The sequence below is a fragment of the Salvelinus alpinus genome, chromosome 24, assembly GCF_045679555.1.
Source record: "Salvelinus alpinus chromosome 24, SLU_Salpinus.1, whole genome shotgun sequence".
Taxonomy (NCBI): domain Eukaryota; kingdom Metazoa; phylum Chordata; class Actinopteri; order Salmoniformes; family Salmonidae; genus Salvelinus; species Salvelinus alpinus.
In genome coordinates, this window is record NC_092109.1 from 31,444,210 (window position 1) to 31,467,898 (window position 23,689).

The 23,689-nt window shown below is 45.3% G+C and overlaps 1 protein-coding gene across 1 annotated transcript; it reads right to left on the reverse strand.

The window, feature by feature from the left end:
* Positions 1-3,541: 3,541 nt before the first annotated feature.
* Positions 3,542-7,522, reverse strand: LOC139552624 (choline-phosphate cytidylyltransferase B-like). The gene is made up of 8 exons (XM_071364513.1): positions 7,338-7,522; positions 6,458-6,557; positions 5,863-5,979; positions 5,573-5,724; positions 5,050-5,128; positions 4,758-4,900; positions 4,391-4,579; positions 3,542-4,134 (listed from the first exon to the last, which is right to left on the reverse strand). The coding sequence occupies exons 1-8, from the start codon at positions 7,416-7,418 to the stop codon at positions 3,892-3,894; spliced, it is 1,104 nt and encodes a 367-aa protein (XP_071220614.1). The 5' UTR covers positions 7,419-7,522; the 3' UTR covers positions 3,542-3,891.
* Between the last annotated feature and the right edge of the window lie 16,167 nt (positions 7,523-23,689).

Here is a 23,689-nt window from a genome sequence, read left to right on the forward strand (position 1 = left end):
TTGGGCCGACTCTCTTTGATCTTGCTGCTGGTGAGTCTCTGATCCACCTCTACGCAGACGACACCATTCTGTATACTTCTGGCCCTTCTTTGGACACTGTGTTAACAACCCTCCAGACGAGCTTCAATGCCATACAACTCTCCTTCCGTGGCCTCCAACTGCTCTTAAATACAAATAAAACTAAATGCATGCTCTTCAACCGATCGCTGCCTGCACCTGCCCGCCCGTCCAACATCACTACTCTGGACGGTTCTGACTTGTGGACAACTACAAATACCTAGGTGTCTGGTTAGACTGTAAACTCTCCTTCCAGACTCACATAAAACATCTCCAATCCAAAGTTAAATCTAGAATTGGCTTCCTATTTCGCAAACAAAGCATCGTCCACCCATGCTGCCAAACATACCCTCGTAAAACTGACCATCTTACCGATCCTCGACTTCGGCGATGTCATTTACAAAATAGCCTCCAACACCCTACTCAACAAATTGGATGCAGTCTATCACAGTGCCATCCGTTTTGTCACCAAAGCCCCAAATACTACCCACCACTGCGACCTGTATGCTCTCGTTGGCTGGCCCTCACTTCATACTCGTCGCCAAACCCACTGGCTCCAGGTCATCTACAAGACCCTGCTAGGTAAAGTCCCGCCTTATCTCTGCTCGCTGGTCACCATAGCAGCACCCACCCGTAGCATGCGTTCCAGCAGGTATATCTCACTTGTCACCCCCAAAGCCAATTCCTCCTTTGGCCGCCTCTCCTTCCAGTTCTCTGCTGCCATTGACTGGAACGAAATACAAAAATCTCTGAAACTGGAAACACTTATCTCCCTCACTAGCTTTAAGCACCAGCTGTCAGAGCAGCTCACAGATCACTGCACCTGTACATAGCCCATCTATAAATAGCCCATCCAACTACCTCTTCCCCTACTGTATTTATTTATTTATTTTGCTCCTTTGCACCCCAGTATTGCTACTTTGCACACTCATCTACTGTCAAATCTACCATTCCAGTGTTTTACTTGCTATATTGTATTTACTTCGCCACCATGGCCTATTTATTGCCTTTACCTCCCTTATCTCACCTCATTTGCTCACATTGTATATAGACTTATTTTTCTACTGTATTATTGACTGTATTTTTGTTTACTCCATGTGTAACTCTGTGTTGTTATATGTGTCGAACAGCTTTGCTTTATCTTGGCCAGGTCGCAGTTGAAAATGTGAACTTGTTCTCAACTTGCCTACCTGGTTAAATAAAGGTGAAATAAATAAATAAAATAAAATAGATTTAGGAAATTTGAGTAGGTCAAATACTCTCAGAAAGGATTGTTTTGTATTTAATAGAAACTATTTGTCATAAAATATTTTTTTTACTGTATACAATTATTCCACAACTTTATTCTAAAATTGACTAAATCCATTTTTTTCCTCATCAATCTACACACAATACCCCATAATGACAAAGCGAAAACAGGTTTTTAGAAATGTTTGCAAATTTATCAAATATAAAAACAGTAATACCTTATTTACATAAGTATTCAGACCCTTTGCTATGAGACTCGAAATTGAGCTCAAGTGCATCCTGTTTTCATTGATCATCCTTGAGATGTTTCTACAACTTGATTAGAGTCCACCTGTGGTAAATTCAATTGATTGGACCTGATTTGGAAAGGCACACACCTGCCTATATAAGGTCCCACAGTTGGCAGTGCATGTCAGAACAAAAACCAAGCCATGAGGTCAAAGGAATTGTCTGTAGAGCTCCGAGACAGGATTGTGTCGAGGTACAGATCTGGGGAAGGGTACCAAAACATTTCTGCAGCACTGAATGTCCCTAAGAACACAGTGGCCTCCATCATTCTTAAATGGAAGAAGATTGGAAACACCCAGACTCTTCCTAGAGCTGGCCGCCCGGCCAAACTGAGCTATCAGGGGAGAAGGGCCTTGGTCACGGAGGTGACCCGATAGTCACTCTGACAGAGCTCCAGAGTTCCTCTGTGGAGATGGGAGAAACTTCCAGAGGGACAACCATATCTGCAGCACTCCACCAATCAGGCCTTTATGGTAGAGTGGCCAGACGGAAGCCACTCCTCAGTAAAAGGCACATGACAGCCCACTTGGAGTTTGCCAAAAGGCACCTAAAGGACTCTCAGACCATGAGAAACAAGATTCTCTGGTTTGATGAAACCAAGAATGAACTCTTTGGCCTGAATGCCAAGCGTCACATCTGGAGGAAACCTGGCACCATTCGTACGGTGAAGCATGGTGGTGGCAGCATCATGCTGTGGGGATGTTTTTCAGCAGCAGGGACTAGGAGACTAGTCAGGATCGAGGGAAAGATGAACGGAGCAAAGTACAGAGAGATCGTTGATGAAAACCTGCTCCAGAGCGCTCAGAACCTCAGACTGGGGCAAAGGTTCACCTTCCAACAGGACAATGACCCCAAACACACAGCCAAGACAACGTAGGAGTGGCTTCGGGACAAGTCTCTGAATGTCCTTGAGTGGCCCAGCCAGAGCCTGAACTTAAACCCGATCGAACATCTCTGGAGAGACCTGAAAATAGCTGTGGACCGACGCTCCCCATCCAACCTGACAGCTTGAGAGGATCTGCAGAAAGAATGGGAGAAACTCCCACATTACTGAGTAAAGGGTCTGAATACTTATATAAATGTGATATTTCAGTTTTAAATTGTTTATATATTTGCAAAAACGTCAACAACAAAAAACTGGATTCAATCCATTTTAGAATAAGGCTGTAACGTAACCAAATGTGGAGAAAGTCAAGGGGTTTGAACACTTTCCGAATGCACTGTATCATAGACAACTGAACACACATTTAGGCATGTTGCTATTAAGTATTTGTAAAAAAATAAATAAAAGCCTGGTTTAGACAGTGAAATAGTGGTATTAGTTGTATGTATATGTGTGGTTCAGGAATCAGAAGTGAGAATGGAGTTTCAACTAAAGGAGTTATCACAGTGCATTCAGTTACCTTATTCAGTTACCTTATGACCTACACAATAAAATAACAAAAACATGGTAGACTATGGGTGACATTTTACACACACACAGTGCACAAAGTAACCATGTACAGGTAACTGACAAAATAAAGGAAACACCAACATAGTCTCTTACTCTGGCGTTGGGCCACCACGAGCCACCAGAACAGCTTCAATGCACCTTGGCATAGATTCTACAAGTGTCTGGAACTCTATTGGAGGGATGCGACACCAGTGTTTTGTTGATGGTGGTGGAAAACTGTCTCAGGCGTCGCTCCAGAATCTTCCATAAGTGTTCAATTGGTTTGAGATCAGATGACTGAGACACACCCACACACCATTTATAACCCCTATGCTACTTTGAGTCTCCTCTTTCAAAGTCACTGAAATCTTTTCTTCTAGCCATGTTAGCCAACATAATGGGCAACTGGAAATTTTTATACATGACCCTAAGCATGATGGGATGTTAATTGTTTAATATACTCAGGAACCACACCTGTGTGGAAGCACCTGCTTTCAATATACTTTGTATCCCTCATTTACTCAAATGTTTCCTTTATTTTGGCAGTTACACATACAAAGTCAAAAATCTGAATCTATCTTTGTCTATATTTGAAATACGCATGATTATTGACACATTGAAAATAGTTACAGCTGACAGAAGCATGTCTTTGAGGATGTAAAGACCAAGCTTCCCTTGTCCTGTATCTCTCATTTAGTCAAGTGTTTCTTCAAGTGTTTCCTTTATTTCGGCAGTTACCTGTACACTGAGTGTTTGAGTGACAGAGCCTGGAGAGAGAGGAAGAGATGGAAAGAGGGAAAGACAGAGAGAGAGACAGCATGATATGTTTTGTTATTGTTTGTCAACTGAGTGTTTTTTTTCCTAAACTACTCGTCGTCATCCCCCTCACTCGTGCTGCTGAGGGAAGTTGAGGGATGGGCAGAGGCACCCTTGGGGTAGGTGGCGGAGGAACGAGGAGAACGAGGGGATTGAGAGGAGGGAGAGGAGGGAGGCGATGGGGAGCGCCCTCTAGTGGGGCTGCTGCTCGGGGAGCCACGGGGCGAGGCGACGGGCGATGCGTAGGGTGACAGAGCCTGGAGCATGCGCCCACTCTTCTCCTGGATCACATGCTGCTCACAGAGAGGGAGAGAGAGGGAGAGAGGGGGAGAGAGAGGAAGAGATGGAAAGAGGGAAAGACAGAGAGAGAGACAGCATGATATGTTTTGTTATTGTTTGTCAACTGAGTGTTTTTTTCCCTAAACTACTTGTTCATATTGTCTAGTCACTTACTTCGAGGAATGGGATCATTACTAACTATCTTCCCCTATTGACCTTTCATGCTTCCTAACATAGTATCTATCTATTGTGGGCTAAAGGTAAACTTACCCACGCTCCACCTGGACCAAACGACTCCAGGAAATTACTAATGAACTCCCGGGACTTCTCCTCCCACTTGTGGATGAGGTCTTGGCTTTTCTCCTCCACCGAGTGCACAAAGTGCTTGGACTTCTCCTCTACTGTCTTCACCGTCTCCTTCATACGATCCACCTGGTTTTGAAGACGTATTTTCTTCTCCTGCACAAGTTAGACATGCGGTTGGCTGTAGGGAATCAGCTAAAGATGGTCTAGTGTTTATCAACCACAACCACCAATAGTGAAACAACCATTCATCTTCCTCAAATGCAGGCTAATGTAACATATGTTTATTCCAACTTAATTCATTGTTCTAAGGTAATTATGATGTCATTCTTACCCTGATGAAGCTAACGTTGAGGTCACTGGCTGTGTAGCCTCTCTGCAGGTTGCGTCGGACATAGAGGTCATAGTCTCTCACTATCCTGGTGATGAGGTCAGATGTAGAGATGCCGTCTGTCCTCTGTGTGGCCACAAACATCCCTGAAACCCAACAGAGAGAACAGTGCTCAAACACAGTCAAGATGACACAGGTAGTGACAAATAGTAGGCTGTAACTCAGCAAACACACACAGACACAATCTCAATTGGCTACAGGTTAATGTCTGTTTCAGAGCAGATCAGTTAGTTACCTGCTTCCTTGATGTGTTTGTAGACATCCTCTGATCCAGCAGAGGTGTATGGGATATCATCATGCGCTACAAAGTCAATCTGGTGAAATCACAGGATAGCATTAAGGTGATTTTATAACAGAAAAAAAGGGACATGCTCTATATCAGATTTTGGGGCTGATTGTTAGTAATATTGAGTAATGTACAGCAATGGTCTCCAACCCTTTTCAGTTACTGTACCACCAAGTACATTTTGCCCTGCCCTTGAAGTACCCCCTCATTTACATTTTACCAGTAAGCTTATGGTCTCATGAGTCTTCTCAAGTACCCCCTGTGGATAGGCCTAGTACCCCCTGTGGATAGATCCTAGTACCCCCTGTGGATAGATCCTAGTACCCCCTGTGGATAGGTCCTAGTACCCCTGTGGATAGGCCCTAGTACCCCCTGTGGATAGGGCCTAATACCCCCTGTTGATAAGGCCTAATACCCCTGGTTGAGAAACAATGATGTGCAGTATATGTGACCCTTGTCCAGAAGTGCTGACCTTATGTTTCTTCAGGAAGTCAGGGCTGAGGGTCCAGGGAGCATCTCGTACCACCTCATCCACATAGCGACAGTGTATCAGGGCTTCGTAGCGCTCAGACTCTGTCATCACCGTGTAGCCCTTATACCGGTGTGTGAGTTCATCACTGCAGACTGGGAGGACAGACACACAAAAAACAAATTTACACCTTGTGTCGCTAAAATGTGAGTTTCGTGATCTGATCAATATGATCCAATCACTATCTGTGATCTATTTTAATGGCACTTTAAAATTCAAAAGGTATTATTTACCTCCCACTATGAGATGTGTGTTGGGGAACAGGTTCTTGGCTTGCATCAGAGCGCGAGCGTGTCCAGAGTGGAAGAGGTCAAAGATCCCATCAGCATAGACTCGGACCGGCCGGATTGCTATAACAAAAGAAAAACGCTAATTTGATCTGTCGCTCTCCACGTTCTCCCAGTCTCCATCCCTCCCTCTGTTGACTACCTCTTACCTCTTCTTATCCTTTTTCCCAGGTAGCCTAGCGGTTAAGAGCATTGGGCCAGTAACCAAAAGGTTGCTGGGTTTGAATCCCTGAGCCGGCAAGGTGTAGAAATCTGCCGTTCTGCCCTTGAGGCAGTTAACCCCCAACAACAACTGGGTGCCAATGACATCGATTAAGGCAGCCCCCCTCACCTCTCTGATTCAGAGGGGTTGGGTTAAATGCGGAAGACACATTTCAATTGAAAACGTTCAGTTGTGCAACTGAGCAGGTCTCCTCTTTCCCTTGTCATTCCTCACTAATCCCAGCAGGAGTGCTCAAACTGGTGGTCACACTGACCTCTGATTAGTCTGATTCACCTGTGACTGGTCTGACCTGGTGAGACCATAGAGTAGATGACTGACCTGGTGTGCCTTTCTTGGCTTGGGCGATGGTCAGCTTTTCATGAGGGACCTCCGACTCATATCCTGCTTCCTTGGCAAATAAGGCTGGCTCTCTCAGACTCTGAGATGGAATAAGAAAGCGTTACAGATGTAGGATCTTAATTTGATCACTCTTTTGTTGCTGATAATTTTCCGGCACAGCAGGAATTGCAAACTGGTAGTGTATTCGAGGTCAAAAAGGCTTCTAAATTTTGTCATTTTCACTTTAAAATGTCCGACTTTGCCCTAACGAAAAGTGGATCAACCTCTACAAAAAATATTCCATTAATTATAATCCACATAATAATTATATTTCCTGTTGCTGCAGGGTTATTTTCCTGTTGTAGCAAACTGTCTCAAATTAAGATCCTACGTCTGTAACTGACCTCATGGAAAGGGATGTCTGTACATAAGTAAAGGCGTGTATATTCACAGTTATGGAAATCATCAGGGCTTTAATAAGCGTTTGAATATATAAGGGATTTCTGGCTTCATGCGTGTTTTCCTCTGCATGTGAGAGCTAGTGGGTGGGAGTGTATATGGTTACTAGGAATTATCTGTAGAGTTGTCAGTACACTTTGAACCCTGAACTGTTTGAAATCTGCCCATGATTTGAGAAAAGACTAACAAAGGTTTAAAAAAAATCCATGTTAATGATTAAGAATGCTTTCATTGACGGTAGAGATCAATTTACCATTCAAAGAGCTATACCATTCCCATAATGCTTTAACATTTACAGAAAATATCATAACATTTATTGAGGAATAATTTGTAGCTGCCTATGTTATACAAGTACATTATAGGCTACATTTGTATTTTGAACTATTTGATATGCCACCTCTCGGTAGTCTGACTGACTCACCTTGCGGGGTCCCCCCGTGCGTTGCTGTTGGGGCTGCTGTGACCCCCTGGTGGCTCTGGAGCCGCGTCTCCTTCCCACCATGCTGAATGTTCTGTTGCCTTGTTTACCTGTCGACTGGTGCCTCGTCAACCTGGTCGTCCTCCAACCCTGTCAGTGTTACACTTCTGCAATCTATGAGGGAGTTTTAAAGTTTGCATGTTGCTGGCTGGTCTGACCCCGGTGACGCGAAAATCTAACGTGCAAAGTTCAAGCCAAGTTGGTAAGAGTATTAGGGCACTTCAGGCCGCATCTCTGTCATCAACTCTGTAGAAGACACAGGGTGGATCAGGAGTTCCCCATGTAGGCCTAAACAGACCTTTACAATCGAACTGTCCTCTTATTTTTTGGTGTAGGCCTAGTTTATATGTTAATGTCCTCATTCTGTTATCAGCCTCATTATTGGCTCATCCGTTTGAAATAGATGTTTAACTTTGTCTCATGGAATAATGTAATTTTATTTTTAACACGATATTTCCTAGTTTCATTCATAGAAATTGCTCCTAAATATGATCTGACTGAGGCAACCTTTTGACCCAAACATAATAGTGGGACAAGTTGTTCATGAGGCAGCCTCAAGGTGCCTATCTATCAACTCCACTGATTATGCAATGTTTAGTGAAAACTCATTCACTCAAACAACGTCATTTACTGGCCATGCGACACGCCTTTGATTGTAAATACACTTTATCAAGATTCCCAAATCAACTCAAGCATAAAGGCACTATGCCCTTATGCCTGAATCAGCAGCACATGGAGAAAACAGGTTTTATTAGCCCACTGAGCTACAGGCCTTAGCTTAAGGAGCTAACAAGTCTTCAGGCAAGGTTAATCATGACATTTTTACATTTTAGTCAATTAGCAGAGTTTCTTATCTAGAGCAACTTACAGTAATGAGTTCATACATTGTCCCCTTTGGCTCAGTTGGTAGAGCATGGTGCTTAACGCCAGGGTTATGGGTTCGATTCCTAATGCTGGACCAGTATGAAAATGTATGCACTCACTACTGTAAGTTGCTCTGGACAAGAGAGTCTGCTAAAATGTAAATACATTTCATACTTTATTTTTTCTTCTCCATACTGGTCCACCATGGGAATCAAACCCACAACTATGGTGTCACAAGTGCCATGCTCTACCAACTGAGCCACACGGGATTATCATCAGTCATCACGTAAGCAAGGCTCATTGAACCAACTCTGTTTTGACCTCTCCACAACAGGGTTGTGGTCAATTACAGTTATGTTGTTGAGGTTGAAGCATGTTAATTATCAGTAAGGCCTCTCAGAAGTTTAGAACACTGTCTAGGATGGATGGGTATGTAGAATCAGTAGGGTATGTCATGGAGGCAGAACTATCTGTGGGCCTGAGTTCCAGCTCCAGCATACTGTAATACAGACCATGATTTCATACCCTTTTCCTTGAGGGCTTGTAATTCAGTATTTATGTGATGGATGATAAAATAACTATTTCTGCAAAGTTCAGGCCATATGCATGTGTTATTAGTTAAGCACACCATTCGCTTCACATTGTTTGAATGAAATGTGCCAGTTCCAAGTGTAAATCTTGTCTCCCTCCATTGAAGTTTCAGACCAGTGGAGGGCAGTAGAGTACTAGTCTACAGCTGTGCAAGAAGCAATGCCTTTGGAAAGTATGGCGCCAGCTGGCAATTGGAAACACAAAGATACAAGACTGGTTGAATGTAGACTGGTTGAATGTAGACTAGTTGAATGTAGACTGGTTGAACATTAACTGAAATCTTGAGACCTCAGAAAAGACATGAATAATGAAACCAAGCATCTAGTAAGTCCTGACCATTGATGCTTGTCCCTGCTGCTGCTGACATTACCAGGTTGTCAGTCAGTCTTGGTGGGTCTGGTCTGTGGGAGTGACATCACCCCAGTGGACACCTGTTCTGTAGGGGGAGGATGTGGGGGGATCCTTTTATCTGCTCTATTGGGTTGGGAGGCCCTGAGAGGGAAGAATGGGGGGTGTCAAACAGCTGCGTGTCTCTCCTTGATTAATAGATGGCTTATGGGGGACAGACAGTACTGGGGCTGCTGAGCCTGGATCAAATGGGACAAATCAAGTGCTCTGGTCCTCATTATCTGACTGGTCGCCCTGTGTTAGTTCAGTGTCCTCAGTAAAGCGTTTGGTGGTGTTATCAGATCAAATCAGATTAGATAACTGAACACTGTCCATCTTTTCCAGCTTTCTCAATTATCAGCTTAGCGCTCAAATCAACAAATGATGGTTAACTTAACAGCCGGGCCATTTAGCTAGATTATAAATGTTCTACTAGCTTATCCAATTAAACACAACTGTTCAAGGTTATCAAATGAACAATGAGATGATCCTATTGGCCCAGCCTCCCCAGAGTCCCCTCCATACCCCTCCATACCCCTCCATGGCCCTCCATACCCCTCCCTCTATGCCATAGTCAGGGAGAGGCAGTGACGACAGGACCTTTCTTGAGAAATGTGAAACTAGACAGCGCCCAGCTCTCAACAATGGTGCTCATATTTCGGCCAGCCTTGTTCACGGTATGGCTTAATGGCTCCTGGGCAAGGGGATCTGTCCCTCAGGACCAATGTGTGATTGTAGAGAGGGAGATGTTGTTGAAGGAGATGCTAGGCTTCAGACAGACTGTAGTTCCCTGTGGCCTGTTTGCCATTTGACTGGCTGTCGGAGTAGCATTAGGTTTGTACCTCTGAAGACGGTAGTATGGTTAATCCACTTCCAACCCTTAACAACATGAATCATTTTTATTGTATGGTATTGTATAGAGGGATTTACATGTGTTGAAGGAACGATGAGTAGAAGGGAGGGTTTGTATGTGATTTTGTGGCTACATGCATCCATATCAAATCATATCAAGTCAAATGTTATTGGTCACATACACATGGTTAGCAGATGTTATTGCGAGTGTAGCGAAACTCCACAATAAATGCCTAATACACACAAAGCTAAGTAAAGGAATGGAATAAGAATATATAAATATAAATATATGGATGAGCAATGACATAGGCTAAGATGCAATAGATAGTATAGAATACAGTATATACATATGAGATGAGTAATGCAAGATATGTAAACATTATTAAAGTGTCTAGTGTTCCGTTTGTTAAAGTGACAAATTATGTCAAGCCTGTATGTAGCCAGCAGCCTCTCTGTGCTAGAGATGGCTGTTTAACAACCTGATGGCCTTGAGCTAGAAGCTGTTTTTCAGTCTCTCGGTCCCAGCTTTGATCCACCTGTACTGACCTCGCCTTCTGGATGGTAGCAGGGTGAACAGGCAGTGGCTCAGGTGGTTGTTGTCCTTGATGATCTTTTTGGCCTACCTGTGACATCAGGTGCTGTAGGTGTCCTGGAGGGCAGGTCGTTTGCCCCCGGTGATGCGTTGTGCAGATTGCACCACCCTCTTGAGAGCCCTGCAGTTGTGGGCGGTGCAGTTGCCATACCAGGCTGTGATACAACCCGACAGGATGCTCTCAATTGTGCATCTGTAAAAGTTTGTGAGGGTTTTAGGTGACATGGCAAATTTATTCAGCCTCCTGAGGTTAAAGAGGCGCTGTTGCGCCTTCTTCACCACACTGTCTGTGTGGGTGGACCATTCCATTTTGTCCTTGATGTGTATGCCGAGGAACTTAAAACTTTCCACCTCTCCAGTGCTGTCCCTTCGATGTGGATAGGGGGGTGCTCCCTCTGCTGTTTCCTGTCCATGATTATCTCTTTTGTTTTGTTGATGTTGAGTGAGAGGTTATTTTCCTGACACCACACTCCGAGAGCCCTCACCTCCTCCCTGTAGGCTGTCTCGTCGTTGTTGGTAATCAAGCCCACTACTGTTGTGTCATCTGCAAACTTCAAATCAAATCAAATCAAATCAAAAAATGTTTTTGTCACATACACATGGTTAGCAGATGTTAATGCGAGTGTAGCGAAATGCTTGTGCTTCTAGTTCCAACAATGCAGTAATAACCAACGAGTAATCTAACCTAACAATTCCACAACTACTACCTTATACACACAAGTGTAAAGGGATAAAGAATATGTACATAAAGATATATGAATGAGTGATGGTACAGAACGGCATAGGCAAGATGCAGTAGATGGTATCGAGTACAGTATATACATATGAGATGAGTAATGTAGGGTATGTAAACATAAAAGTGCATAGTTTAAAGTGGCTAGTGATACATGTATTACATAAAGATGGCAAGATGCAGTAGATGATATAGAGTACAGTATATACATATACATTATATTAAGTGGCATTGTTTAAAGTGGCTAGTGATACATTTTTGATCAATTTCCATCAATTTCCATTATTAAAGTGAGCTGGAGTTGAGTCAGTATGTTGGCAGCAGCCACTAAATGTTAGTGGTGGCTGTTTAACAGTCTGATTGAGATAGAAGCTGTTTTTCAGTCTCTCGGTCCCTGCTTTGATGCACCTGTACTGACCTCGCCTTCTGGATGATAACGGGGTGAACAGGCAGTGGCTCGGGTGGTTGTTGTCCTTGATGATCTGTATGGCCTTCCTGTGACATCGGGTGGTGTAAGTGTCCTGGAGGGCAGGTAGTTTGCCCCCAGTGATGCGTTGTGCAGACCTCACTACCCTCTGGAGAGCCTTACGGTTGTGGGCGGTGCAGTTGCCGTACCAGGCGGTGATACAGCCCGACAGGATGCTCTCGATTGTGCATCTGTAGAAGTTTGTGAGGGTTTTAGGTGACAAGCCGAATTTCTTCAGCCTCCTGAGGTTGAAGAGGCGCTGCTGAGCCTTCTTCACAACGCTGTCTGTGTGGGTGGACCAATTCAGTTTGTCCGTGATGTGTACGCCGAGGAACTTAAAACTTACTACCCTCTCCACTACTGTCCCGTCGATGTGGATAGGGGGGTGCTCCCTCTGCTGTTTCCTGAAGTCCACAATCATCTCCTTTGTTTTGTTGACGTTGAGTGTGAGGTTATTTTCCTGACACCACACTCCGAGGGCCCTCACCTCCTCCCTGTAGGCCGTCTCGTCGTTGTTGGTAATCAAGCCTACCACTGTAGTGTCGTCCGCAAACTTGATGATTGAGTTGGAGGCGTGCATGGCCACGCAGTCGTGGGTGAACAGGGAGTACAGGAGAGGGCTCAGAACGCACCCTTGTGGGGCCCCAGTGTTGAGGATCAGCGGGGTGGAGATGTTGTTACCTACCCTCACCACCTGGGGGCGGCACGTCAGGAAGTCCAGTACCCAGTTGCACAGGGCGGGGTCGAGACCCAGGGTCTCGAGCTTGATGACGAGTTTGGAGGGTACTATGGTGTTAAATGCTGAGCTGTAGTCGATGAACAGCATTCTCACATAGGTATTCCTCTTGTCCAGATGGACTAGGGCAGTGTGCAGTGTGGTTGCGATTGCGTCGTCTGTGGACCTATTGCTGCCATCAATCCACGGTTTCTGGTTTGGGAATGTTTTAATAGTTGTTGTGGGTACGACATCGCCGATGCACTTTCTAATGAACTCGCTCACCGAATCAGCGTATTCGTCAATGTTGTTGTTGGACGCAATGCGGAACATATCCCAATCCACATGATCGAAGCAGTCTTGAAGCGTGGAATCAGATTGGTCGGACCAGCGTTGAACAGACCTGAGCGCGGGAGCTTCTCGTTTAGGTTTCTGTCTGTAGGCTGGAAGCAACAAAATGGAGTCGTGGTCAGCTTTTCCGAAGGAGGGCGGGGGAGGGCCTTATATGCATCGCAGAAGTTAGAATAACAATGATCCAGGGTTTTACCAGCCCTGGTTGCGCAATCGATATGCTGATAGAATTTAGGGAGTCTTGTTTTCAGATTAGCCTTGTTAAAATCCCCAGCTACAATGAATGCAGCCTCAGGATATGTGGTTTCCAGTTTACATAGAGTCAAATAAAGTTTGTTAAGGGCCATCGATGTGTCTGCGTGGGGGGGAATATATACGGCTGTGATTATAATCGAAGAGAATTCCCTTGGTAGATAATGCGGTCGACATTTGATTGTGAGGAATTCTAAGTCAGGTGAGCAGAAGGACTTGAGTTCCTGTATGTAGTTATGATCACACCACGTCTCGTTAATCATAAGGCATACCCCCCCGCCCCTCTTCTTACCAGAAAGATGCTTGTTTCTGTCGGCGCGCTGCGTGAAGAAACCAGCTGGCTGCACCGACTCCGATAGCGTCTCTCGAGTGAGCCATGTTTCTGTGAAGCAAAGAACATTACAGTCTCTGATGTCTCTCTGGAAGGCAACCCTTGCTCGGATTTCATCAACCTTGTTGTCAAGAGACTGGACATTGGCGAGTAGTATGCTAGGGAGTGGTGCGCAATGTGCCCGTCTCCGGAGCCTGACCAGAAGACCGCTTCGTTTGCCCCTTTTACGGCGACGTTGTTTAGGTTCGCCGGCTGGGATCAGATCCATTGTCCTAGGTGGAAGGCAAAACACAGGATCCACTTCGGGAAAGTCATATTCCTGGTCGTAATGATGGTAAGTTGACATTGCTCTTATATTCAGTAGTTCCTCCCGACTGTATGTAATAAAACCTAAGATTACCTGGGGTACCAATGTAAGAAATAACACGTAAAAAAACGAAATACTGCATAGTTTCCTAGGAACGCGAAGCGAGGCGGCCATCTCTGTCGGCGCCAAACTTGATGATTGAGTTGGAGGTGTGCATGGCCACGCAGTCATGGGTGAACAGGGAGTACAGGAGGGGGCTGAGCACGCACCCTTGTGGAGCCCCAGTGTTGAGTATTAGCGAAGTGGAGATGTTGTTTCCTACCTTCCCCACCTGGGGGCGACCCATCAGGAAGTCCAGGACCCAATTGCACAGGGCAGGGTTGATACCCAGGACCTCAAGCTTAATGATGAGCTTGTAGGGTACTATGGTGATGAATGCTGAGCTATAGTCAATGAACAGCATTCTTACATTGGTGTTCATCTTGTCCAGATGGGATAGGGCAGTTTGCAGTGTGTTGGCGATTCAATCGTCTGTGGACCTATTGGGGCGGTAAGCAAATTTAAGTGGGTCTAGCGTGACAGGTAAGGTGAAAGTGATATGATCCTTGACAAGTCTCTCAAAGCACTTCATGATGACAGAAGTGAGTGCTACAGGGGGATAGCCATTTAGTTCAGTTACCTTTGCATATGATTGTGGCAGTGCATAGGTAGCCACATTTTCTGTCCTAAATGCATGCAGGCATAAGTGATTGTGTGGGTAGTGTGGAAGTAGTGAATCTGTATGTGTGTAGCACAGGAGGCTGGTGGCATCTTAATTGGGGAGGACGGGCTCGCGGGAATGGCTGGAGCCGATTTGGTGGAATCTTATCAAATACAGTGCATTCGTAAAATATTCAGACCCTTTGACTTTTTGGCAAAACTGTTTTGGTTACGACATGACTCCATATGTGTTATTTCATAGTTTTGATGTCTTCACTATTATTCTACAACGTAGAAAATAGTACAAATAAAGAAAAACCCTTGAATGAGTAGGTCTTCTAAAACTTTTGACCGGTAGTGTACATATACTATTTGACAGCCACAAGGCACCCATATCTCAGAAAAAGAGCATTAGTTCCATTACATTGCAGTAGTAAAAGATCATTTGTAAAGCAACATTCTTTCAGTGTTTGTTTTAAAATTGAGAGAATAGGGTCGGCTCTAGCATGTCTAGCTACTGTTCAGGCAGTGGTTTTCTTCTAAGAAGGCCTGGCGCCCCCACCCCCAAACCCTTATGGAGTTTTTGAGTTGAGGTGGCAGGCTGCCATGTCCCTGTGGCTCTAAAGCAGGGGTCTCCAACCTTGTCTAGCATGAGAGCTACTTTAGATTTTTTTTTCTTCACAAAGTACAATTTTTTTTCTAGCTTTCAAATATACAAATTCTCCTTTTTTCCTCTCCCCTTCAACCCCTCCCCCGGTCCTTAGTGTACAAGAGAAAGTAGTGCACTATGTTTTCTGTCAATGTACCTGGTAAAATAATGGTTAATAAACATCTGTAAAGGGGGGGCTATAAAATCTGTGAATTCTGTTTTATATTTACCCAAATTATGTTTTCTGTTTTATTTTTCATGGTTTTGGATTTGTGCTAGTTTTTCACTCTCAAAATTACAATTGTTCATAGAGAAAACAGGAAATTGGATGTTCTGAGTCTATGTCAATGATTAAATCACATCAGAAGTGTCACGCCCTGACCTTAGAGATCCTTTATTCTCTATTTTGGTTAGGTCGGGGTGTGACTAGGGTGGGCATTCTAGTTTCTTTATTTCTAGGTTGGCTTGGTATGGTTCCCAATCAGAGGCAGCTATCTATCGTTGTCTCTGATTGGGGATCATATTTAGGCAGCCTTTTCCCACCTGTTTGTTGTGGGATCTTGTTTGTGTATTGTTGCCTTGAGCACTGCATAGCTTCACGTTCGTTTTGTTCTTTATTGTTTTTTGCCGGTTCACGTAATAAAGATGATGAACCCAAACCACGCTGCATTTTGGTCCGATTCTTACAACAACGTTCGTGACAGAAGATCCCACCACCCACGGACCAAGCAGCGTGCCCAGGAGGAGCAGGGAACATGGGCCTGGGAGGAAAGCCAGGAGTGGAGGACATCCTGGACTTGGGACGAAATAATGGCAGGAGACAAAAGCCTGCCATGGAAGCAGGCGGAAGCAGCGGGACATCGACGACACCGGGGTTCGCGGCCACGACGTAGGCCCAAGAAGCAGCCTCAAAACAAAAAATGGGGGGGGGCACACGGGGTGGTCGGCGAAGCTGAGGGGTGAGTCAGAGACCATGGAGGAAGCGTTGGATAGATTGAGAGAGAGTGAACGGAGGGGTGAGATAGAGACCTTCGAGGAGTGGTTGGCGAAATGTGAAGAGAGTGAAGCGGAGGAGCTGTTGGTTTGGCTGGGGAGGCAAGACATTCACCCTGAGGAGCGTGTTAGCCGTCCGATGCCACCTGTGTCAGCTCCCCGTATTTGTCCTGAGGAGCGTGTCATCTGTCCGGTACCATCTGTGCCGGCTCCACGCACCAGGTCTCCAGTGCGCCTCCACAGCCCAGTACGTCCGGTGCCAGCTCTCTGCACTATTGTTCCGGTACAATGTGTGCCGGTTCTACGCACTGTGTCTCCAGTGCGCCTCCACAGCCCGGTAAGTCCTGTGCCAGCTCTCCGCACTTGCCGTGCGAAGGTTGTCATCTGTCCAGGACACGTTTTGCCAGCTTTACGCTCCAGACCTCCAGTGCGCCTCCACGGCCCAGTACGTCCTGTGCCCGTTCTACGCACCATGTCTCCAGCGCGCCTCCACAGTCCGGAGCCTCCAGCGACGGTTCCCAGTCCGGAGCCTCCAGTGATGATCCATGGCCCGGAGCCTCCAGTGATGATCCATGGTCCGGAGCCTCCAGTGATGATCCATGGCACGGAGCCTCCAGTGATGATCCATGGTCCAGAGCCTCCTGCGAGGGTTCCCAGTCCAGAGCCTCCAGTGAGGGTTCCTAGTCCAGAACCTCCAGTGAGGGTTCCTAGTCCAGAGCCTCCTGCGAGAGTTCCCATTCCAGAGCCTCCTGCGAGGGTTCCCAGTACAGAGCTTTCAGCAAGGGTTCCCAGTCCGGAACTTCCGGCGACGATCCCACGGTCCGGAGCCTCCAGCGACGATCCACGGTCCGGTTCCTCCGGCGACGATCCACGGTCCGGTTCCTCCGGCGACGATCTACTGGCCGGAGCTTCCGGCGACGATCCACGGCTCGGTTCCTCCGGCGACGATCCACGGTCCGGAGTCCCCGGCGATGATCCACGGTCCAGTTCCTCCGGCGACGATCCATGGTCCGGAGCTTCCGGCGACGATCCATGGTCCGGAGCTTCCGGCGACGATCCCAGCACCAGAGTCGCCACGAAGCGGGCGGATCCGCGAGAGGAGCGGGGCCTACGTCCCGCACCGGAGCCGCCACTGAGGCTAGATGCCCACCCGGACCCTTCCCTATAGAGTCAGGTTTTGCGGCCGGAGTCCGCACCTTTGGGGAGGGGGGGGGTACTGTCACGCCCTGACCTTAGAGATCCTTTATTCTCTATGTTGGTTAGGTCGGGGTGTGACAAGGGTGGGCACTCTAGTTTCTTTATTTCTAGGTTGGCTTGGTATGGTTCCCAATCAGAGGCAGCTATCTATCATTGTCTCTGATTGGGGATCATATTTAGGCAGCCTTTTCCCACCTGTTTGTTGTGGGATCTTGTTTGTGTATCGTTACCTTGAGCACTGCATAGCTTCACGTTTGTTTTGTTCTTTATTGTTTTTTGCCGGTTCACTTAATAAAGATAATGAACCCAAACCACGCTGCATTTTGGTCCGATTCTTACAACAACGTTTGTGACAAGAAGACAATTTTTTTACGTCTGGAAGAAAACTAACAAATATATATCTGGACCTTTATTTGCACATCTAGCAAGTGAGGAATGTCCATCTAATGTGCAGGTCTAGTGATGGTTCTGTACTGCTGCTGCTCATTTCATGGCAAAGTAAGCTAATAACAAATAATATATACAAATGATATACTTACTCATGATATACTTCTGCCAGGTAAGCCTACTTAATTTAACATTTCATTTAGAAGGTTTCGGTGAAAGTATTTCTGTCAACCCACAAGATTGTTATCACATCAACTGGCTGGCTACACACGGAGTGATAAATAAATGCACGCACCACACAGACAGACAGGGGCAATATTGCTGGAAATTAATTGGAAGATATTGTGTTAAGTTTGGCTTTTTAAGCCAATAGTGGCTAACCAGGGGTGGGATAGTGTCAATGTTGTGTTGATTAGTTAGTAGCTGGGAGCTCGTGGTTGTCTGATCCTTAGGAGATTTGTTTATGTTAGTTTGCGGTGGAAAACATGAAAAATTGCTTGTAGTTTTAGAATTGTTTTGGCAAGCTAATCATATGTGGGCTCAAAGCTACTGGTAGCTGGCGATCGACCTGTTGGAGACCAGCTGCTCTAAAGCATGCCAATGATGTTGGGCATGCAGGTAGGCAGATATCACAATTACATTCTATTGTTGATGGTGAACCAGATCTTTCCACAGTGTTTAAACCAACATGGGTCCCTACTTTTATTAATGGTGGTTCCACTTGCTTCTTGGAAACAAGTTAAATGGTAACCTGCCATCTAAGTGAATTGAATGGCCTCTTGGCACTGAAATGTTGCCCAATGAGTTGGCCTACTTCAGAAGGCCAAAAGTTTGTTTAGTAAGGCCAAGAATACAACACAAACAGCAATGATTATTGAGGCATTATGACCCTGCTCTTATTTCTACTTAGAAAACGTTCAGTGTGAAACAATTAGCACCTCGGGCCAGGCTTAATCAACCCTCTCTGACCCAGCAACACAAAGATGTTGAACTAGCCGACTGCCGGATTAGATACGAGAGCCATCCAGGAGCTAACTCTGTGCTGCAGCACACAGCCAAAAACATACAGCCAAGCAAGACCGTCACACCACCTGTATCTACTTCATCACCACCACAGGCTGTATGTACCCTGATGTCTCCAGTGATCCAGAATTGGGCTTTATCTGGTGGTAACCTAGGTCTAGGACCCTGGTTGAGTGTAAGAGCGTTAGGCCAGTAACCAAAAGGTTGCTGGTTTGAATCCCTGAGCTGACTAGGTGAAAAATATGTCGATGTGCCCTTGAGCAAGGCACTTAACCCTAATTGCTCCTGTAAGTCCCTCTGGACTAAAATGTAAATGCAATCCCTCCAGGGTAATGTGGGTGAGTTATTTCTCCCCAAAGAGGGCAGTGTAGTGAGATTTAATTAAGTTAAGTTTATGACTAATGGCTCTGTGCCACTGGACTGTGGAACACTGTGAGAAGTTTGACCTCTTGGCCACTGGCCACCGGCCACAGAGTTAAATTAGACCCATTATCTGTCCGTGGACCTGCCTCTGTTTGAAAATGTGGACCATGCCTGTGGCAATAACTCACCCAGGGCTGGGACAGGAGGGGAGGCAGGGGTGGAGGTGTGTGGAGGAGAGATATGATCTGAGTAAACATTTTCCCAAGCACATGTTCGTCTGCACTCCCAAATTATGTACTCTCTGTTGTCAGAACCACAAAACGTGTCGTTTGATATTTCAGGAACAAGACATAATGGGAGAGGTGCATGCATTGTGACGGGGGGGTACTGGAAAATCACGTTGCCAGTATGTATTTGATATGGCATGGCTACACAGGAATGGGGTCAGACTCATTAAGGATTGGGCTGTCGCTGAATGGGACAAAATTAAATGAGGGTTATTGGATAGTGCTGGTGCTTGTATGGTATGAGGTGGATGTATAGGTTATACCACATTGTTAGGAGGTGGAGTGATGTCTGTGTGTGTTTCTAATGTGTTGGGGTATGCACCAGGCAGTACCCTCATTGTCAAGATGTTTGTTCAGCAGATGACAGGCCCGGCCAGGGGAAGGGTATGTTTGGGATGAGGTAGGTCTTGATTTTCAGAGGTTTCAGGTCCAGAATGCTGGCCTCGCTGGCTGCTGAAGTGATTTCAGGCGGTTGTATTAAATAAGAGGTGGGATTTCTGGGGACTTAAGGGTGCAGAACAGGGTGAGTCTCAGTTCTATGATCCCAACACTGAGGCATGCCCCTCCCGGCCTCCAGGCCTGGTTACTGACCTTCAAGTGACATCAGAATGACATGCTCACAGAGGCTGAGCTGTAAATGAGACAGGAAGGAGAGAGAAGAGAGCGAGAGAGGGGGATAGAGAGGGGGGAGAGAAGAGAGAGGGGGGAGAGAAGAGAGAGGGGGAGAGAGGGGGAGAGAGAGGGGGAGGGGAAGAGAGCGAGAGAAGAGAGAGAGGGGGAGACCGAGGGATAGAGAATTAGACATCATGTTCAGGGAAAACGGATATCACTGATTGAAATACACCAATTATTACAACTGATATAGAGAAAAGCAAGGAGAGAAAAGCTGATCGTAGCAGTTTAGTCAAAGTATGAATTTGTTGTATTTTATACATATTTAGGAACAACACAATGTATATAGTTTGATGACCATAGCATACAGCAGGGATCATCAACTACTGTAGATTCAGGCGCGAGACAAATTTTTTCTTGAGCGGCTGGTCAGGGGGCCGGAACATAATTACAAACCATTTGTAGACTGCAAAGAAGCCCAAACAGAAATAAGATTTTATGAAAACATAACAATTTCAAACCTTGCTTACAGGTGTAAAAAAATTTAAAATGTTTTCTCAGAAAACTTGGGGGAAGGGGGGGCAAGTTAAGTCACCCGCAGAGCATATTCGGCCCACGGGCAGCCAGTTGGGGAACCCTGGCATACAGTATGTAAGTGTCTATGAATATCCCATGCTTTGGAGACAATGGCATTCAGTTCCCCATTGGATTTTTGTGTGAGTGAGGAGTATTTCCTTGTGTGCTCCTTGAGTGATCTGAACAGAGATTGACTTCATCACTACTTGTATTTGTGAGAAGTATTGACATATCGAATGCACCAAGCGGTCTGTTTAAACTACTAGCACACAGCTCAGAGACCAGCGGTGGAAAAAGTACTCAATTGTCATACTTGAGTTAATAGAAAATGACTCAAGTAAAAATGAGTCACCCAGTAAAATACTATTTGAGTAAAAGTCTAAAAGTATTTGGTTTTAAATATACTTATGTATCAAAAGTAAACGTAATTGGTAAAATATACTTAAGTATCAAACATAAAAGTGAAAGTATAAATTATTGCAAATTCCTTATATTAAGCAAACCAGATGGCAATATTTTCTTGTTTTTTAAATTTACGGATAGCCAGAGGCACACTCCAACACTCATAATTTACAAACAAGCATGGGTATTTAGTGAGTGCCCCAGATCAGATGACCAGGGATGTCCTCTTGATAAGTGCGTGAATGTCCTGCTAAGCATTCAAAATGTAACGACTACTTTTGGGTGTCAGGGGAAATGTATGGAGTAAAAAGTACATTATTTTAGTAAAGTAAAAGTTGTCAAAAAATATAAATAGTAAAATAAAGTACAGATACCCCAAAAAGTACTTAAGTAGTACTTGCAAGTATTTTTACTTAAGTACTTTACACCACTGTCAGAGACCCATGCGTACCCCACAAGACCTGCCACCAGAGGTCTCTTCACAGCCCACAAGTCAAGAACAGACTATGGGAGGTGCACAGTAGTACACAGAGGCAACGTTGCAAGGGTTATGTGTCACGTGTAGAAGCTAACCTCATGGCGTCCTATGTTTTGATTGGCTTGAAATGTGTCCGTTGGCTTGCGTTTAAAGTTGAGCCCCTCCAACCTCCACCCTGGGGAGCATTCCTAGGCCATGGTCAAACTACTTGTCTTTCACTGACACCCCCACCCCAGTCCCTCAGCTGTCAGTCCTGTCAAAACACTGTCTCGCCCTTTGGCCCCGGGGTCAAAGGTTAATGAGCTCTGTGACAAACTCAACACAGAGAACAGCACTCAAAAATCTAGGCCTAGATTCAATCAGATCAGGTGTTAACAGGCGATCGCAGACACCCGCATAGCGGATGTTTTGGCAGTGTTGGACGTGGAACAGCGTTAGAGACATCAAATCGGTGAGCAGCTGCTCTTGCGATCATTGTCAGGAAGCCATAGCCGCCCCATTCGTGTTAGAAGTTCAGAACGAAAAACTGTGTAATCTAGAAATAATTATGCTCAAGTAAACAAGGCTGCATTGGATTTCTGTTAATGTCACTCGTTGAAGCCAATGGCATAGTCCACTTTAGCTATAATGCCAGGAGCCGCTTGTGGATTTGTCAGCTCTAACGCAGTTCCATCCCAGACACCGCCAAAACAACTGCTATGCGGATGTCAGCTAAAGCAGATCTAATTAAATAGAGACCTTAATAAGACAAGTGGAACTGTAGCCTTGTAGTCATCACTGCTCTCTCATCACTGCTTATTCATTAGGGGGATAGAGATTTTTTTGGTAATCGCTCTATTTCCTCTCCTTCTCTCTTTCTCACTCTCGCTCTCTCTCTCAATTCAATTAAAGGGGCTTTATTGGCATGGGAAACACATGTTTACATCGCCAAAGCATATGACAAACAATAAACAAAAGTGAAAAAAACTATCAGAAATTAACAGTAAACATTACACTCACAAAAGTTTCTCTCTCCCTCTGTTTGTCTATTAATCTTTTTCTCTCATTCATTCGGTCTCTCTCTCATTTGCTTTGTTTGTCTCTCTGTCTCTTTCTTCTTGGTCTCTAAATATCACCTCTGCCCAGCACCATGTGACCATCCTAAGAAGGTGTGGAGACCACAGTCAGTAAACCATGAATGAGAGCTGTGTGGAGTATGTAGCTAAGCTGTTCCTGTAGACAGGCATAACAATCAGGAGTAATGACAGACTGTTCCTGTAGACAGGCAGAACAATCAGGAGCAATGACAGACTGTTCCTGTAGACAGGCAGAACAATCAGGAGTAATGACAAACTGTTCCTGTAGACAGGCAGAACAATCAGGAGTAATGACAAACTGTTCCTGTAGATAGGCAGAACAATCAGGAGTAATGACAGACTGTTCCTGTAGACAGGCAGAACAATCAGGAGTAATGACAGACTGTTCCTGTAGACAGGCAGAACAATCAGGAGTAATGACAAACTGTTCCTGTAGACAGGCAGAACAATCAGGAGTAATGCCAGACTGTTCCTGTAGACAGGCAGAACAATCAGGAGTAATGACAAACTGTTCCTGTAGACAGGCAGAACAATCAGGAGTAATGACAAACAGTTCCTGTAGACAGGCAGAACAATCAGGAGTAATGTCAGACTGTTCCTGTAGACAGGCAGAACAATCAGGAGTAATGCCAGACTGTTCCTGTAGACAGGCAGAACAATCAGGAGTAATGCCAGACTGTTCCTGTAGACAGGCAGAACAATCAGGAGTAATGCCAGACTGTTCCTGTAGACAGGCACTACAATCAGGAGTAATGACAAACTGTTCCTGTAGACAGGCAAAACAATCAGGAGTAATGACAAACTGTTCCTGTAGACAGGCAGAACAATCAGGAGTAATGACAAACTGTTCCTGTAGACAGGCAAAACAATCAGGAGTAATGGCAAACTGTTCCTGTAGACAGGCAGAACAATCAGGAGTAATGCCAGACTGTTCCTGTAGACAGGCAGAACAATCAGGAGTAATGACAAACTGTTCCTGTAGACAGGCAGAACAATCAGGAGTAATGACAAACTGTTCCTGTAGACAGGCAGAACAATCAGGAGTAATCAGAATAATAACTCACAGCTCTGCTGCAGTGGTCTCCCACCACCAGAGAAGTCTTCTAGGACAG

What these genes read in the sequence shown, in the direction of transcription:
- LOC139552624 (XM_071364513.1), bottom strand. Translation starts at nt 7,418, where the DNA reads ATGGTGGGAAGGAGACGCGGCTCCAGAGCCACCAGGGGGTCACAGCAG. An exon ending in CACACATCTCATAGTGGGAG is followed by an intron (nt 5,725 to 5,862) that starts GTAAATAATACC and finishes CTGTCCTCCCAG; the next exon opens with TCTGCAGTGATGAACTCACA. An exon ending in TTGGTCCAGGTGGAGCGTGG is followed by an intron (nt 4,135 to 4,390) that starts GTAAGTTTACCT and finishes CTCTGTGAGCAG; the next exon opens with CATGTGATCCAGGAGAAGAG.